The sequence below is a fragment of the Eptesicus fuscus genome, chromosome 21 (assembly GCF_027574615.1).
Source record: "Eptesicus fuscus isolate TK198812 chromosome 21, DD_ASM_mEF_20220401, whole genome shotgun sequence".
NCBI classification, from domain to species: domain Eukaryota; kingdom Metazoa; phylum Chordata; class Mammalia; order Chiroptera; family Vespertilionidae; genus Eptesicus; species Eptesicus fuscus.
The window spans coordinates 35,255,367-35,272,228 of record NC_072493.1 but is presented as its reverse complement, the minus strand read 5'-3'; the positions used below and the strand labels follow the sequence as shown (position 1 = coordinate 35,272,228).

The window sequence follows — 16,862 nt, the reverse complement described above, 5'->3', positions numbered from 1 at the left end:
TTTTTATTGTCAAGTAGTATTCCATTGTGTAAAGGTACCACAGTTGTTTTTTTATCCACTCACCTGCTGATGAGCACTTAGGCTGTTTCCAGATCTTAGCTATTGTAAACTGCTGCTATGAACATAGGGGTGCATATATTCCTTCTGATGAGTGTTTCGGGCTTCTTAGGATATATTCCTAGAAGTTGGACCACTGGGTCAAATGGCAGTTCCATACTTAATTTTTTAAGCAAATTCCATACTGTTTTCCACAGTATCTGCACCAGCCTCTCTACAATCTTCACTTCCGTGGGTTACTGTTGCTTCTGCAACTCCCTTAAACCATAAAAATCACCTTTCACTAGCTTTTCTAGTTCTCACTGGGAGAATCTTTCAGCTACAAAATACTCCATTCTACCCGGAAAAGAAAGTCCTACACTTTCATTTTTGGGGGCTGCATAGTATTGCATGATATGGGTGTCACACTTTAAAATTTAACCTCTGCTCTATTTATAGTTTAGTTTCTCATTACTATAAAGATTATTATAATACCCCTGTAGGCATGCCAATATACGTGAGTTCAATTATTTTTATAGGTTAAATTTATGAAAATAGAATTGCTAGATCAGTGGGTAGAATGAATTACAATTTTCACAGGTATTGCCAAGTGGTTCTCTAGAAAGCCCTCACACTCGTCTGAGCTGAGAGTAAATGATTCATACATGACCATGAGTAATTTCGAGTGGTCACTATTCTCTCTGCCTCTTCAGGTGCCTCCAGCCTCAGCCTTCTGTGATGAGTGGAGGTAACCCGCAGATCTCGTGTGTGGTGCAGGGCGGCGCTGCCAGGGCCCAAGTCTTGTCTTGGTATCAGCAACTGATGGGCCAGTTTCTGGCCGAGTCAGTGAGAAAGGGCTCCCCCGACTATGGTTTGGGTGTGAACCCTGCTTCTTGGCATAGACCTGGCCCAGAATGCCACATACATTACTGTGGGCAATGCCAGCCCTGCTGATGAGGGCACCTACTACTGTGCCGTGTTTTCAGGCCTGTGTATCTTTGGGAAGGGACCCATCTGCTCTATCAGGGAGTCTGAGGGCCCCTGGTGAGTAGGACTGCCGTGGAGCAGGTGGCAGAGGGCTTGGGAAGAAAGGAGTCGATGGTGGAGCCCCTTGGAGGAAGCTTTGGTTGGTAGCGATGGGGAAGGAGAGAAGGAGGGCTCTGAAGAGTGGACTGCTGGCAGGGCAGGAGCTCAAGCATCTTCTACCAGAAAAATGAAACATGCAACGTTTGGGGTGGGGTGGCTGGTCCTGAGACGCTGAGGCTTCCGCTGGCAGCATGTTCCCTAGCGCCGCGGAGCCTCTCTCTGAGGGGCCGAGTGCAGCTGGGCCAGGTGCGCCACTTCTCCCTTGTGGGGCCTGGGACAGAGAGCCTGAACCCTGCATCTCAATTCCCACACTTACAGCAAAGCAGGCGCTTCTCTAGGACACGGAAGAGCACCCGGTACTAGGCTGCTCCCATTCGGGGCTCCCTACAGGGAGGACTATGGATCTGCAGCTGGGACTCCTTTCTTCCACTCTTCACCTTCTCCCGGCCTCCACTCATCCCCAGGCCCAACACCTCCTCAGTGACAGCTGCCGAAATGGATTGGAAGTTCCAAGAAGAAACCTTGCGTCCCAGGTCACCCATTCCTTTCTCACGAACATCCCGTTACTCAAATCCCAGTATAGCCATTACGACTTTAAGAAATCTTTGCTACTGTGCAAATTCATTAAGCTATTACTTTTAAAACACTCAGATGCAAATCAGCTTTGCTGAATGAAGAGGTCAAAGAAAAGGCCTAGCAAGGATGACACAGAGGTCACTCACCCCAGAACTGGGCAGGGCACAGGAAACAAGGGCGGCCCAGCTGTGGACCTCACCTGGAAGGCGGCCACTAGGCCAGGCGGCATCCATGTGCCGTATCTGTAAGGAGAGGGTCCAGGCAGGTGCCCTTCCCAGGAAGGAGCCTCAGGCTATGGCTTAAACACATCAGTAGGATGAATAATTCTGAACACATCAGCCTGAGAGTCAGAAAAACCCAGATCTGACTTCCATCTCTCCTCTAAACATCCCATGGTCTTACCCTGCTTGACTTAAACACGAATACTAAAACCTAACAGTAAGGTCTGTGAGCATCAGTGACAAGTTCACAGTTGGTGCTCATGGCTCCATAGGCTTCGACAAGTGGAGCAGGTGGTTGGAGAGTCTTCCCAGTCACCACAGAGAAGATTTAACAAGTAAAAACCTGCAAACTCTTTATTAAATTCTCCCATTTTATCTGTACAGGAAAAAAAAATGCACATTATGTTCAGAATCTCAGTAACATCTCAAAATTACACAGCAAGAACATGTAAAAACAAGGAACTGCGGGGATTTTATACATAGAAAGGAAAACCATTTACAAAAGAGGCTTGTTCATTTTACTTTTCTTTCTTTCTTAAAAAAAAAAAAAAAAAAAGTTAAAGGCCTAAGATCTCAGACAGCAGGTGCTGCCCAGTCTGTTTTCCTGCTCGGACTGACCTGGGAGCACTGTGGGAGGAGCCGCTCCGTCCAGGGCACTGCAGTCTGACCTCGGCCCCCCAGCGTGTCTGCCACAGGGCCTGCTGGGCTCTGGGTCCAGGTGTTAATTCTACGTTGGGGGAAGGCAAAAAACAGAATATAGAGGCACTATCTGAATTTTCTCCTTGCCCAGGCAGAGTTCTCTACTGCATGTATCCCAACATCCCTACCTGTGCGACGCAATGGATTTTGGGAAGGGGAGGGGAGGAAACCACCGTCAGGATCCTGTCGCCACCAGCCCGAGCAGACCATCCACCTTTGTGCTCCAGATGCAAACAGTCCCTCACTAGATGGCTTGGGGCAGTGGTCGGCAAACTCATTGGTCAACAGAGCCAAATATCAACAGTACAGTGACTGAAATTTCTTTTGAGAGCCAAATTTTTTAAACTTAAACTATATAGGTAGGTACATTGTTATTAACTTAATTAGGGGACTCCTCAGCTGGCTTAAGAGCCACACTCAAGGGGCCAAAGAGCCGCATGTGGCTCGCGAGCCGCAGTTTGCCGACCACGGGCTTGGGGGAGCCGGTCACTGAAGAGTCATGACTTATCTGCTGAGTTGGTTGCCCTAACGTGTGGTTCTCGGCTGCCGAGTGGAGACGAGGACTACGAGCAGTGCAGTTAGAGGAGCAGCCAACCCGACAAGCGAGAGCCCGCGAGGCAGGCCCAGGCCCAGGCTCCGGCCCAGGGGAGTCAAAGACCAGTGCGGAGTGAGGAGTGTCCCGGAGCGGCTCCTCCCACAGTGCTCCCAGGGCACTGGAGTGCTGCATTTTACAAAACTGCTTTGGTGCTGCACACACAGTGAGAGATATAAAAGGGATCCTTGAGGTTTTTCCAATTTACAAGAACCTGAAATACAAACATACCAAAATAAACATCCTTCAAAAGCCATATTCTTCTTTTGGTTCTGTGGCCAAAATTTAGGTTGAATGTGTCAGACTGGGCACCTATTCTAGCTTCCTTCTCCACATCTGCTTACTTAGTGTAAGTTACATGTGAGGGAGAGGAAGAAATGGGAAGTGAAGGCCTTTTCTCAGAGCAACTTAGAGGTCAGCTAAGAAAGGAGGCCCAGGAAGCAATCTACCCCTCCCTGGCGAATCACTGTAGTGGGGACTTGGGGCTAGACGTAGTACCACAGCCTAGGGGCAGGGAGGATGGGCGACAGTTCCAGAAGTCACACTCATATGAGTGACTCTTCCCTTGGGAAAAGGTAGGCAAGTCAGCACATAGCTGACAGAGCTGTAAATGGACGCTACGACCTGACCTGACCGTGAGGCCAGAACATCCACCCTTCTATTATGTGACCTTGGGATATCGGGAGAAATGGGATCTCAGGAATGTTCTGTCACATCCTCCAGGAAAGCAGCTCTCTCTCTCTCCCTGCCAGCAGCACTGCTCTGTCCCCCAGAAAAGTGCAGGATGTGAGATGGCTGAAGGCTGGCAATGAAGTCAGTACCTGCTCACTAAACACTAGAACTGCCCTGGCTTCTAAGGATGCACAGGCTCCGAACGAGCTGACTGGACCCACAGCACTGGGGCTGCGAGTGTTGGCAGAGGGCATCCTGGGAAGGCAGAGATCTGGAGCCTTTGTGAGGACTCCCATCTCGGCGCACCTTGCTAGCAGGCTTCTCTTGGGTCAGCAGGAATAGTACAGGGCCAGGGGGCACCAGGTACAGTCTCCTCCTGGAGCCACCCTCTGTGGGAGACGCTCCAGTACAGGGAGCATTCGTCTTGTTCTTGACATTTTGCCCAGATTTCTGATTTCCGCCTGTACGCAGTGCCTCCAGCCCAGAGGCTGCCCTCCTGGTGTCTCTGGAATATGGTGGAGCACACACTAGGTATGAGTCCCTGAGACACTGGAGTGAGCTAGTAAGGCCAGGCGAGTTATCTGGCTACTGTAATTTTCAACAGCTGCCAGGAGCCTTGGCCTTGGCCAAACCCCCACCTGCTGCTTATGTTATTGTTCATGGGCTGGACATCAGAAGAGATAAATGCCAAGGTCTGTCATCAGCTCCTCCACTAGGGCCATGGTTCCTTCTTCTTGACTAATTCTAGGCTAGCTGATTTACTTACTAACTACTGACAGGAGGCTGACAATCAGAGGTGCCTGTATATCTGTTTTGTGACACCAAGTGCAGTGCAGAATAGATACAGAGGGCTGCAGATCAGGTGGTGCTGAGCGTGGAAATCCGCCCGGCGTCACAGACTGTTCCAGGAGGCCGGGGGAATGCTTTCTTACAAGCCATTGTGGATAGAGGCAGAGTATCCCTTCTATTCTGACCATCTCTAAAGGCAACAAAAGTTTCAAGAATCAAACTCCTCAGACTTCTATGTAGACCATGAAGGAGATCATCTCAGCTCAGAAAGAACAGAAATATCAAGGCATTAAATTATGGAGATGTTTTACATGTATAGGGAGAGAGACTGCAGAGATGAGAATGGTACCAGCCCCTCCAAATGGTGAACATTAATCCCATCCTGTAAACAACATCAGACATGTCAGGGGGGCCTGCATTTAGAGGACACCCCCACTTCTCGATCCCAAGCCTCAGCAACCTCCACCACCCAAGTGGGAACCCCTGGGGAAATGGTTTGGGCCAGCTCAATTTGGTCCAACAGGGGAGGTGGTAGGGGTGTTGCTCAGATTCCAAGAGTTTCAAGTTTTATGAGACTGAAGAGTCTCAGTTGCTGAGCATCAGGAAGACCTAAGAGCAGGACTGAAGGAACCAAGCGGCTGAGTGGCTCCCTCAGTGACTTGTCTTAGCCTAGGCAGGGGCGATACACAGCTGGGTTCTGGAACCCACTGCCTCCAGGAAAGGTCTCAAGGAGAAATAAAAGAAAAAGGACACCACAGTATCAAACAGACGTCAGTCAGGTCAGACCAGGTGCAATGTGGACCAACTGACCCATAAACTGACCACTCTGTACTGAACATATCTCAGGGGAGACGAATGTGTAGGTCCCTGGCACACATGGACGGTGGCCAAGGGGGCGGGGGGAAGGGCGCCATGGTCTATGCAGACAGTTTTAGGCACATGATTTATAACACTTTGTGGACGTCTAACAGGTTAATAAAATATATATTATATAAATATATCTCCTACTGTACACGCCGCCCTCTGGGGCAGTCACTGTGACTCCACGCCCCAAGTCAAGCCAAGCCGTGCTGGGTAAAACCATGATGCCTGCATCCTCCCTTTGAACACTCCAACCTGTCACCTCCACACTATGGGGCGATGGAGGATGGCCAGGAATATATCTCCCATTAAGCTCAGATTCTGAAAAGACTGACGAATCACCAAAGTACAACCTTTCGCCAATGCCTTCTACCGTGGGTGTATGCAGCCAACGGACAGAGAGGAAAAAGAATGGAAAAAGTCTCCCATCTTTTAACGTAAGAACTTTCCACGCCCTCTCCAGGTAGAGGCATAAAGGAGCTGTCTAGGAAGGTGGCTCGGAGCCTGCAAAAAGGTCAGGCTGGACTGCAGTCACACCTGAGACCATGCTACATCTTTCTAAGCCATTGTCCTGATCTGCAATGTTGCCTGAAAAATAAAGCAAAGTGAACCAAGCCCTGGCTCCTCCTTCCTGGCCCAAGCCCCGTCCCCGCATGCGCTGCTTCCGGGCAGGACTTCTGGAGCACCTGCTGCCCCAGCAGGGCCAATCCCAGGCAACCGAGTCCTGCACTAGCCTGGCGGAGGGAGGGCACTGGGATTCTGCTGTCAGGGGACCCGGGTCCAGCCTCTCAGTGCAGATCAGCATCACAGAGTTTTGATCTTCCCCCCAATCCATTTGCCCTTGGCCTAGGGAGGCTCCTGCTTTACTTCACTGAGGCGAGGAGATCGTAGGAATACGTAGGGCCATGGGGTCTTGACCAGAAGTGGCTCGGTTCGGGTGGAAACTGGAAGGCATCACTGTTTCAGCAGAAGAAAACAGGATCCGAAGTTGGCTGGTTAGTGGTTTCCCACCACTTGGTGAAGTCCATGGCCCTGACATGGCCCAAAGGTGCTTTTGAGAAATGAGCAAGACATCCCAGTTGTAGCATATTGGGTGGTGTGTCTCCCCTTTAACGTCCTGTCTTCATTATACACAGTCACACAGAAGAAAGAACCCATTGCCCAAATCAAGCTTGGAGGAGGTGTGTTACTATATACATTTTTTCCTTTCTTTAAAAATTTCTTTCCTTTTTTTTTTGTGTTTTTTTTTTAGTGTTTTTTTTAAAGAAATCATTTGAGTTGCAGGTCAGATGAGTTGGTTCTGGAAGTACCTGTGGTTCCATTGGCATGAGAGAGACTTGTCTACAGGTAAACCTACGTCTGCCAACAACGGCGATAACCAAAGCGGCCAGCGCCTGATGCTGCACAGGTGGTCGGGAGGAGGGACACCATGACAGGGGGGAAGTCTGAGATGGGATAATGCAGTGGTACCTGCTGCTGCTCTAACACGGCGTTTGTTGGTGGCACCTCTGAGAAGAACGAGGTGAGTGGGTACGCTATACAGGAGGGCTGTACAAACTAGGTACTGACAGGTAGTTCCTTTGGTGGTCAAGGTGGCTCTACCTGTCCTTGAGCTCTCGTGTCACTCGTTTAGTGATACGTCCGCACATCAGGCCAATCAGGAATAATATACAGATGCTCCCACTGATCACGGAGAGAATGTAGTTCTTTGAGGGGGATGTCATCACTTGCATGGCGAGGTCAGAGAAGCCATCCGCAGGGGCCACCTGGAATAATATATGACAGCATCACCCTCTGAGAGAACCGGGCCGGGTGGTGCTAGCTCTAACTTGCCCTACCTTGATTCCTGGTTTACTTTATGTCATTTCTTCTGAGGAGCAAGGGCAAGGGACAAGAGCTACAACTCTTTCTTCTGATCATAATATTATATGTGTCTACTATGTAAGGTTAGATGGACCTGGAGATTATTATGTAAGTGAAATAAGCCAGTCAGAGTAACACAAATACCATATGATCTCACTTATATGTAGACTCTAATGAACAAAATAAACTGAAGAACAAAATAGAAACAGAGGGAAAAAAAATAGAAACAGAGGGCTGGGGAACTGGATGAAAGAAGGTGGAGTGATTAAGCAAAAAACACACATATATATAACACACAGACACAGACAACAGTGTGGTAATAGCCAGAGGGAAAGGGAGGTGGGAGCAGGTGGAGGTGGATAGAGGGGGGATACATGGGAAGGAAAGAGGCACTACTTTGGAAATGGGTGTACGACGCAGTGTGCAGGTGATGTTTTGTTGAGTTGAACACTTGAAATTTGTATGGTTTTGTGAACCAATGTCACCCCAATAAATTAAATTTAAAAATAAAGGAACTATTAAGAAAATAAAACAAAAAAAAATATTAGAAAATACAGCCAAATCCAAAGAGGGGGGTACCCCGTCTCAACTCAGCAATCACTACCCCCATCAAAATAACGGCCCCACTGAGGACTGGGCGATGTGCTGGGCCTTGGAAAGGGCTCAACATGTTTACAAACAGCCCTCACACCACCTCACAAGTGCGTTGTTTTTTTAAAAATATTTTGTTGACATTTTACACAAAGGAAGGGAGAAGGATAGTGAGTTAGGAACATCGATGAGAGAGAAACCTCGATCAGCTGCCTCCTGCACACCCCCTACTGGGGATGTGCCTGCAACCAAGGCACATGCCCTTGACTAGAATCAAACCTGGGACCCTTCAGTCTGCAGGCCGAAGCTCTATCCACTGAGCCAAACCGGTCAGGGCTCACAAGTGGGTTTTATTATCCCATATTACAGATGGAGACCCAGAGACCCAAGGACTAGGAGGTGGTTTAGTGACTTGCAAAAGGTCACAGGTTCTTATGTATTCTGATTCATTTTATTCATCATATCTGCTGCATTTTAAAAAACAATTCAAATTATGTTATATGCTAATTCTTTACCTTGACTTGTTTGCACTCGTTATTATATCATAAGCACTCCCCCACATCAAAAGTAACATGCAAACATGATGGACAGGGACTGACTATACTTCCCGACTTCCTCATTGTGGACATTACCATGTAACCAATCTCCACCCTCGGTTTTCCTCACTGCTTTCTCAAATGCGCCTCTCCAGGAGCTGCTATGGCAGAATCAGAACCGGAAGGCTCCCCAGGCACACACAAACCTGTTCTTTTGAGTCTCACCTTAGCTGGGTGCCTGAAAAGGGCTGGCCCAGCGATGTCTGGGCTGCTTCTATGCTCAGCCCACGTACACAAAATAGAGCAGGAGGCTTCAGATTAATGCAATTTGAGCACCAACACTTGTCAACCCAAAGCAAGCAGTGGCAATTCTTAGCAGCTCAAAAGTGGAAACCAGTGAGGAAAGAAAAGGGTAACTTCATCTCTACTGCCTCAACTAACCAAGGACATCAAAGCTGACTTTGTTCCCTCGGGAGGAGGAGTAAGGGGCGCTTAATCCCTTGTTATTTTGACAGTTATAGTCCCTTATTCTAGGTATGAAAACTTCCTGTGGTCTTTCCCGCTTGCCTGTTACCCTTGACCTTTAATCACATGGGTGACGGGAAGAACTGGCCAAGGAGTCCTGTGTTCTCTCTCAATCTAAGAAATGTCTATTGCAGCACAGGGAGATATAAAGAGCGTGGATCTAGAAACCTGACTTTTTCGCCTTCGGCAAGTCATAATTTAGGAAGTCATAGTTTCTTCCACCATAAAGTGAGAGAATAATCATTCCACTTACCTCATAGGTTTCAAGTTTTAAATGAGGTAATATATCCATCAAAGTGATTTGTGAACTACAAGGCAATGTATACACGAGAAGAACTGTTATCATTCTTCTCACTGAGTTTGAGTTTTTGTAGGAAAATCCCCCTGGCCCAAGTCCACCTGGGTACCATACACTCTCACCAGTGTCCTAATTCTCTCTCCATCCTATGACTCCCCGTGTTCCAGGCTAGCTGAGGGCCGGTCTCACATACGTATTTTGCTCCTAATGACTGTGCAAAATTAGAAAAACAAGCTACAGCAGGAGTGGCTGGATATCTTTCCTTTCTCATGGGCACGATGTCTAGTTTCTCTTGCACAGTTGGCTTAAGTCACATCCTTCCTTTGGGTGACTCACTTTTCAGTGGTGGACTGTGGGCCCCTGAGGGCAGAAAGTAACAGCCCTGGCAAACCCCAGCAGACACAGCCCAATGCAAAGCAAGACGGTTCCAGGCTCATGAACAGCGAAGGAGGCTCAAAGGTACACTGACAGATTTTTCTAATACACTTACTGCCGGCCTCACAACAAAGACTAGAAAACCAGTGAAGTGCCTTGAAGAGACTGGGAAACTGACGGCACAGATGGCCACTTCAGCAAGAAGGCTCTTGGTCATTACCTTCGCTGCGTAACTCCACATCTCAATCCGATCATTGAGGCGTTTTTTGCACTCTGGTTGTAACCTCACCCTCTTGTCCTCCAGGGCCTCCATGAGGCAGGACATTTCTGTAGAAGGAAAGGGATAAGAACAGTCTGAAAGCCTACAGAACAGAGAGATTTCAGTAAGGTTAGGGGGAAGGCTATCTAACCACCAGAGACTTCAGATCTGTTGGATGGACAAAGTTAAATCTATTCTAGGAAACTTGACCCAAGATGTAACATGGAGAATAATGATATTTCATTCCAACAAGGACCGTCCAGTCTCTCCTAAAATCTCTCCTATATTTACTGGGCACACGTGGCACAGAAACAACTCCCCACCTGCCCAGGTTCTACCTCACAGAAAACATGTGCACTGAGCCTCACGTGGCCACTGGGGAAACTGATGAAGCTGAAGCTGGACAAGATGGGAAAGAGATCCATGATGGCGGCCTGACTTATGCTTGCCCGAACTCAGCTCGCAGCTAGGTCAGTTCAAACTGCAGGGTCACTCCAAAGTTCACTTTGCCACAAAGGCTCCCAGAGGATGTTGTCTGTGGTTGAGCTGCAGCTACAGAACAGAGTAGCTGAAACTAATGTCTCAGGGGGAGTCTTCGCTCCTCCCAAGACAGTTCAGACTTACGACGCCCGCGGCCAGGGGTGATGGCTGCGCAGTGGTGTTTGATGTCCAGGGCACAAGCTGTATGAAGAACTGGGTCCACAAAGATGTCTGCTTTGCTTTCCTTCAGCATGTTTAACACCTCCTGGAAGGGAAGAGCATTGCAGAGACAGCTTTTATGGAGACAATGCATCAGATGTGCTGTCTGCAAATACTTCAGGTACAAAGAAGTCAAGGAGAGAAAGCTGAGAGTTAACAACAGCCTGCTCTGAGACAGGCGGCAATGTGGTGATGATGCAAAGAGTGCAGATTTTTAGTATCCAATTTTTAAAAAAGTTTATTGATTCTGAGAGAGAGAGAAAGGGAGAGGGAGAGAGAGAAACATCAATGTGAGAGTGTAACATCAATCTGCTTCCTCCTGCACACCCCTTACCAGGTGTCAAGCTCGCAACCTGGGCATATGCCCTGACAGGGAATTGAACCAACCACCTCCTGGTGGACAGGACAATGCCCAATCAAGCCACACTGCCAGGGCATTTTAGCTCCAACAAAACTTAATTTAACAAATATACTTGGGGACCTACCTAGTGAATGAAAAGCTATTTGCTAAACAAAGCAGGAGATTGTAAGATCAGATTTGTATTTTTGACATTATTATTAAATACTAAATGCTAGTATTCATACTGATATAATAGTTATTTTGTTACTTTAAGAAGTCAGAAAATGTGAATTCTGAAAATCAGAGTAATATGCTATACGAACATTCCCAAACAAAAGTAGATGTCTGCAAAATGTTTCACTTTACCTCCATTATCCTCAAAAGGAAAAAATTAATTCACAAAGCATAATGCTATTGCAACAATAATTCTTATTTGAGTTTAAAGAAGTTTTGAACAAGAGACATTTAAACATAATAGAAGTGAAATCAACTCTGCAAACCCTCCAATTAATATGATGAAATTATAGGAGGTAAAGACAGGCTGGAAATGATTTGTCAAATAAAAATTAGTTTGCTCTCAATAAAGACTGTAGTCCCTGTAAAACAACAATAAAAAGAAAAACCCAAAAATAAAACTCAAATATTGCTGAAAAGTCCTCCTCAAAGTTAGATGAGACCAACTGAAGACAAAGGAAAATATATACATTTAGCTATTAGTGAACTAAGACCATAAGAAATTGGAAATATTTCTAGTACCTGAAAATATTTGCAAACAATATTCACATGGACTCAATGACTTCATTGTAACACTTTTTAAAAAATATATATTTTTATTGCTTTCAGAGAGGAAGGGAGAGAGAGACAGAAACATAAATGATGAAAGAGAATCATTGATGGGCTGCCTCCTGCATGCCCCCACACTGGGGATCGAGGCCGCAACCCAGGCATGAGCCCTTGACTGGAACTGAGCCTGGGACCCTTCAGTCCACAGGCCAACACTCTATCCACTGGGCCAAACCAGCTAGGCCATTGAAACACTTTTTAAAAAAGATAACGCTTTTTAAAAAGAAGGTCAAATTTTCAATTTTGTAATATACTGTAGGCTTAGTCATATTTTGATAAATTTGTTTTTATGTGCTGTTTCTGAAATGAATTAAATTTTTAGTTTAATTGATTTTTATGAATGCAATGCACTTACTGATATATTGGAATTGACATTTTGCTTTGGTATTCCACTCAGAGTGCCCTTTAAACAATGGCCTAGTCATGGAAATGAGACATTCACAAATAATTAGTACATGTGACAGAATATTTAAGTTATAGGCCATTAATGGTCAAGAATCAAATTAAAGTTTGGTAAGAGAGAACAGCATATCATTCTGGGAAGGAAGGTTTAGATTTTACCACTGAAACGTACAGAATACAGCATTAAAAGGAAAAAGGGGAAGAGGAGAGAAAAGCAAGTGGGGGACGTGATGGTGGCGGTTACCTTTTTGCACATGTCTGTTTTGATTTTGAGCAGGTTAACTTTGAGGCACTCCTCCACTTGACCCGTCTGCTCCTGGGCTGCTGCTTCCTCGGCACATAGATTGGAGATCTGTCCAGGAGACACAAAACACAAGGCCACCCCACTCTCACCAGAAAGCTCCGTGTCTGAAATGTGCTGATCTGGCGATCCTCCCACACGTGTGCCCAGAGCTCCACTCAGATTCCTCCTCCTTCTCCTCCCTCCAGAACGAGATACCAAGCTCCGTTTTCCTTCACAAGGACTGGCACAGAGTCAAAAAACAGCCAATGTGCATATCTCATGCCGTCAACCCTGAGACCTGAGACAGATTGTCCCAGGACTGCGTAAGAACCAGAATCAAAGATACTCCCTCATCCACAGGAGGAAGATTATGCAGCCAAGTAAAGCACTAAAAGCAAATGCTTCACATTTCCAGAGGTTCAGGGTCAACCCAGACTCACAACTCAAACACACACACACACACACACACACACACACACACACACACACTCAGAGGGGTCCGGAAACATAGCCTGCAGCACAGACTAAAAACTTAGTCTTTTTTGGACAGCTCTGAGTAAGCTTGTTCGAAGTAGTTTTAGCTACGACCCCCTCAAGTTCACATACGTTGAACAAGGTTCTCCACTCAGCCCTTTCTAGCTAGAAAGTCAAATGATTTCCAAGGACCAGCACTTCTTTAGAGCTATTCTAGGAGCATGTCTATCTTCCTGCCAAGTCTTGGGGTGTTCTGGGTTCACTATCAGAACTAGAAGAAGGGAAGAATAAACTATATGTAGAGATATAATAGTAGAATGCTTTTGTTTAATAGAGAACTACAGAATCAGCCGTGTACAGTGACAGGACTAATTCTGACTTACAGAGAACCAGGAACTTGGACCATGGAGAGCCTAAAAGATGGCCCTTCTACTAACCCTGGAGTCAGGGCTCAGGGAAAGAGAGTAAAGAACTTTTCTCCAATGAAAACTTCTCTGACCAGCTCTGTTCACAGCCAGCTTCATACCCCAATCCTACCTCATCTGAGCAGTGCAGCTGGAGCTGAGGATCGAGTCGGTAATCTAGAGCAGACTCCTGAATAATAATCCGGATCTGGTCTTCGCAGTCTGAAGAGAGGCGCTACATGTGACAAAGGGAGAACATGTCAGGCTATTAGACAACTTCAGCTTTTTACTTGGCCCCTGACTTGGGAAGGTATAAAAAAGGTCCTGGGGCAGTAGGAGAGAGCTGAGGCCTTCTTCGAGAACCACTGCCAGGAATAGAGGCGGCTCCATGAACACACCTCTGTGGAGAGCCGAGGCCAATCTACCTGGTCAGCATATCTCAGCTTGAGGCAAGAGATGACTTGGCCTTCCAGTTCCGAATCCTCCTTGGCCTTAGTCAGGATACCGTGACAGAATTTAGGAATGTCGGCTTTACAGGCTTTCCTTAACACAGGGTTTAGGCGGTAATCTAGAGCAGAAAGTGTTAAGAACATGATAAAATATTCCAACTGGATTCACAAATTTTTAGAGAGCCACCTTCCAAAAAGGGACATATTATATCAATGACTACAAATAAACCATTGATGTGTTTATTCAATAAATGTATATACACTGAGCTCTCACTATTTGTTTTTAGTCAGATATACAAGGATTCAGATATTCCTGAATCCTTCTATGGGGCAGCAGCTGCTCAGAGTCTGAGACTGATCTTCTGAGCAGTCCTCACAGAGATCAAGCAGACATCAACCTTCCCCATGCAGTTAGTTTTGAAAATACTGAGAACAGAATATCTACCTCACCTTGGCCATTTAGTTACAAGGTAACTCAGAGATAAAATTTCTCTGCTCTAAAATAAATGACCCATATACTGACCTGCCACATGCATGAAGTTTTATTAAATCTCTAGACTTTTCAAGAAATCTAGCCCTGATTTCTTTTGTAAGCCCTACAGAGGCAGTTTTCTATTTTTTCAGCCTCTTCTTTCCCATGGCTTTCATTCTGTTCTCCTGGATACTATTCAAGGGAGGATTAAGCCCTTTTGCTTACACCCAAGCTCTCCCTGAAAATTCCCAAGCAACAAAGCACCTATAGTTTTATGAGGCATGGATCCACCCACTCAGTTCCATTAAGTGCGGGGCCAGGAAAGCCAAGCCAAGATGTTACCTGTGTTCTGGGTGATCTGGCGCTTGGTTATCATCTGTTTGCATTTGGGATCCATCAATTCACTGTTTTTATTTTGTTTCAAGCACTGCAACATGGTTTTGGAATCTGCTTCTGGACAGAATCTCTGCAAAGAATCAAAGTTTTATAAAAACAGCTATTCAAACACGGCAATTAACACCATCTGCATCACATGTATTACTCAAACATCTGTTGAGAAGCTTATGACAGAAGCAGCCTGAAGGTATCACTTGGTACAAGAGAAATGACTAGGCGTGAATAAGCCTTCAGCCTCAAGACCCTATTCTTTACCTACTTTCCACTGTAGCTCTCACATTTCTTTCTCCTACCTCAGTGTTTTCTAGTTTACATAGGATTGATTCCCTACCCTCATGGCTGTTACATTACGTGGCATCTCATGAGCTTAAATATTATTAAGCATGAATTTAATTGTACCAGGTGGCCAAATATCTACCCAATTCCAATGGGAAACTCAGGAATTATCCACTAACCAATGTGAACAGGGACGTGTGGAAAGGACCCATCTGGTTTATCTCTTAATTACAGGCTAGTCCCTATACACTGGTTAGTGTCCTTGAAGTCATAGCTGCATTTTGGACTAGTAAAAAATTCCATCTCTACCTGCTAATTCTAGTATATTGACATATGAATATGGGGATGTGAACTGGTGACTGATCTTTATAAAAGTAATATCAAGTTTCTGCAAACCCAACCCTGATATTTCCACTTTTACAGAGGACTCAGTTCTACCAGGCCCACCAAAAGAGACTTCTTTCACAATTCTCTTTGAAATTTATTTGATAGGTTGAAAAGTAGCATTTTATTTTAAAGGGAAGCAGAAATAAGTGGTCAGAACCTTAAGTTTAATCTCTGTATATATGGACAGATCCAGGATCTGATGTCTAGGTTCTCAAGTCAGCCCTGCTGTAGAGAATGTTCACTGCAGAAGTAAATGAACCAAAAAACTTTTAAAATGGGAAAGCCTTTCGATGGTGGTGGATTAATGATCAGGACATTTTGATGGTGGCTTTCTCAGTATACCACCACAAATTGCCCCAAAACCGGTCATATACTCATTGGACCTCTAGTTACTCGTGGCTCAGGTCTAAGTGAGGTCGGTTATCTTAGCTCAGGGGTTTTTTAACTTGACATACATCAGAATCGTCTGGAGAGCTTTAAACCAGACGCTCCACTCCCAGTTTCTGATTCAGCAGATCTGGGGTGGGGCCCAGGAATCTGCAGATTCCCAGGGGATGCTGATCCTGCTGGTCTGGGACTAGACTTTGAGAACCATGTTTAGCTGTATAAACAATGGAAATGGGAAGGTCATATGAATTTCCTCTGACATTTAAAGAGGTTTATGCTGTCATTTTTACTCACCCTGTGCTTAGTGCTTGGTTTTGGACCTCTTACCTTTATCATCTGCTTGCAGACCCTCATGAGCGTATAATCTAGTTCTGGGTCCATCATCTCTGTCTCCTGCAGCTTAAAAACTTTCTGGTGGCAACGGGTACTTAGTTGCTTCTTGTTTTCTTTCAGACATTCAATAATCTAGGGCGTAAGAGTAATGGTCAAGTTGAGGGGTATACCAGGATTGAAAATCCATGTCTTCTGACTGAAGCATTCAGATCTTAGTACATCCCCACTTTCTATCCAGTACCTTCCATTTCTAATTCCTAGGTAATAGGAATCAGGATTCCCTTAACAAGGAGAATTATATTTATAGATTTATAACTTCAGAGCTATAGTAAACCAACCATATAAAAATAATGGATGACTAGCAGGCTGCACTAAGCTCTAAAGGGAACGAAACCCACTCAGGATTCCTGGATTCTTTTGCCTTCTCGAGCTGATACTCGTCAAGATTCCTTCTGAAGCACACAGGAGGCTCTCTGGCTCTCTCTGGAGCAATAACCCTGACTAGACTGCAGGCACAAGCCAGGAGGTTCAGTTCAACTCGCCACTTACCACGAGAGAATATAGCATTAGATGCCAGGTATAAATTAGACCCAATCCTTACCCATCACAGTGCAAACTTCATATAAACAAACAAGCACAGTGGAAAATACGAGTGGATTAACATAAAAGCATAAAGTATATTATGCTAAGTGAAATAAGCCAGTCAGAGAAAGACAAATATGATCTCACTTATATGTG

At 45.7% G+C, this 16,862-nt stretch overlaps 2 protein-coding genes across 3 annotated transcripts in view; one reads left to right on the top strand and one right to left on the bottom strand.

Annotated features, from left to right (window-relative positions):
* The window catches only part of ZFP1 (ZFP1 zinc finger protein), an 837,904-nt gene that overhangs the window by 280,973 nt on the left and 540,069 nt on the right, over positions 1 to 16,862 (top strand). The window lies entirely within an intron of this gene.
* Positions 2,247 to 16,862, bottom strand: part of GLG1 (golgi glycoprotein 1) — a 123,860-nt gene continuing 109,244 nt past the window's right edge. The window contains exons 19-27 of one of the 2 annotated variants that reach the window (XM_054710128.1): positions 16,119 to 16,256; positions 14,688 to 14,811; positions 13,850 to 13,992; positions 13,558 to 13,659; positions 12,508 to 12,615; positions 10,604 to 10,724; positions 9,941 to 10,047; positions 7,135 to 7,298; positions 2,247 to 2,646 (exon numbers count right to left, since the gene is read on the bottom strand). In XM_054710128.1, coding sequence (XP_054566103.1) covers positions 2,493 to 2,646; positions 7,135 to 7,298; positions 9,941 to 10,047; positions 10,604 to 10,724; positions 12,508 to 12,615; positions 13,558 to 13,659; positions 13,850 to 13,992; positions 14,688 to 14,811; positions 16,119 to 16,256 — 1,161 coding nt within the window. In that variant the 3' untranslated portion in view covers positions 2,247 to 2,492. Of the gene's footprint in view, positions 2,647 to 6,710; positions 7,299 to 9,940; positions 10,048 to 10,603; positions 10,725 to 12,507; positions 12,616 to 13,557; positions 13,660 to 13,849; positions 13,993 to 14,687; positions 14,812 to 16,118; positions 16,257 to 16,862 lie in introns of those variants that run through there. The other variant, XM_008139665.3, reaches the window with a different exon arrangement.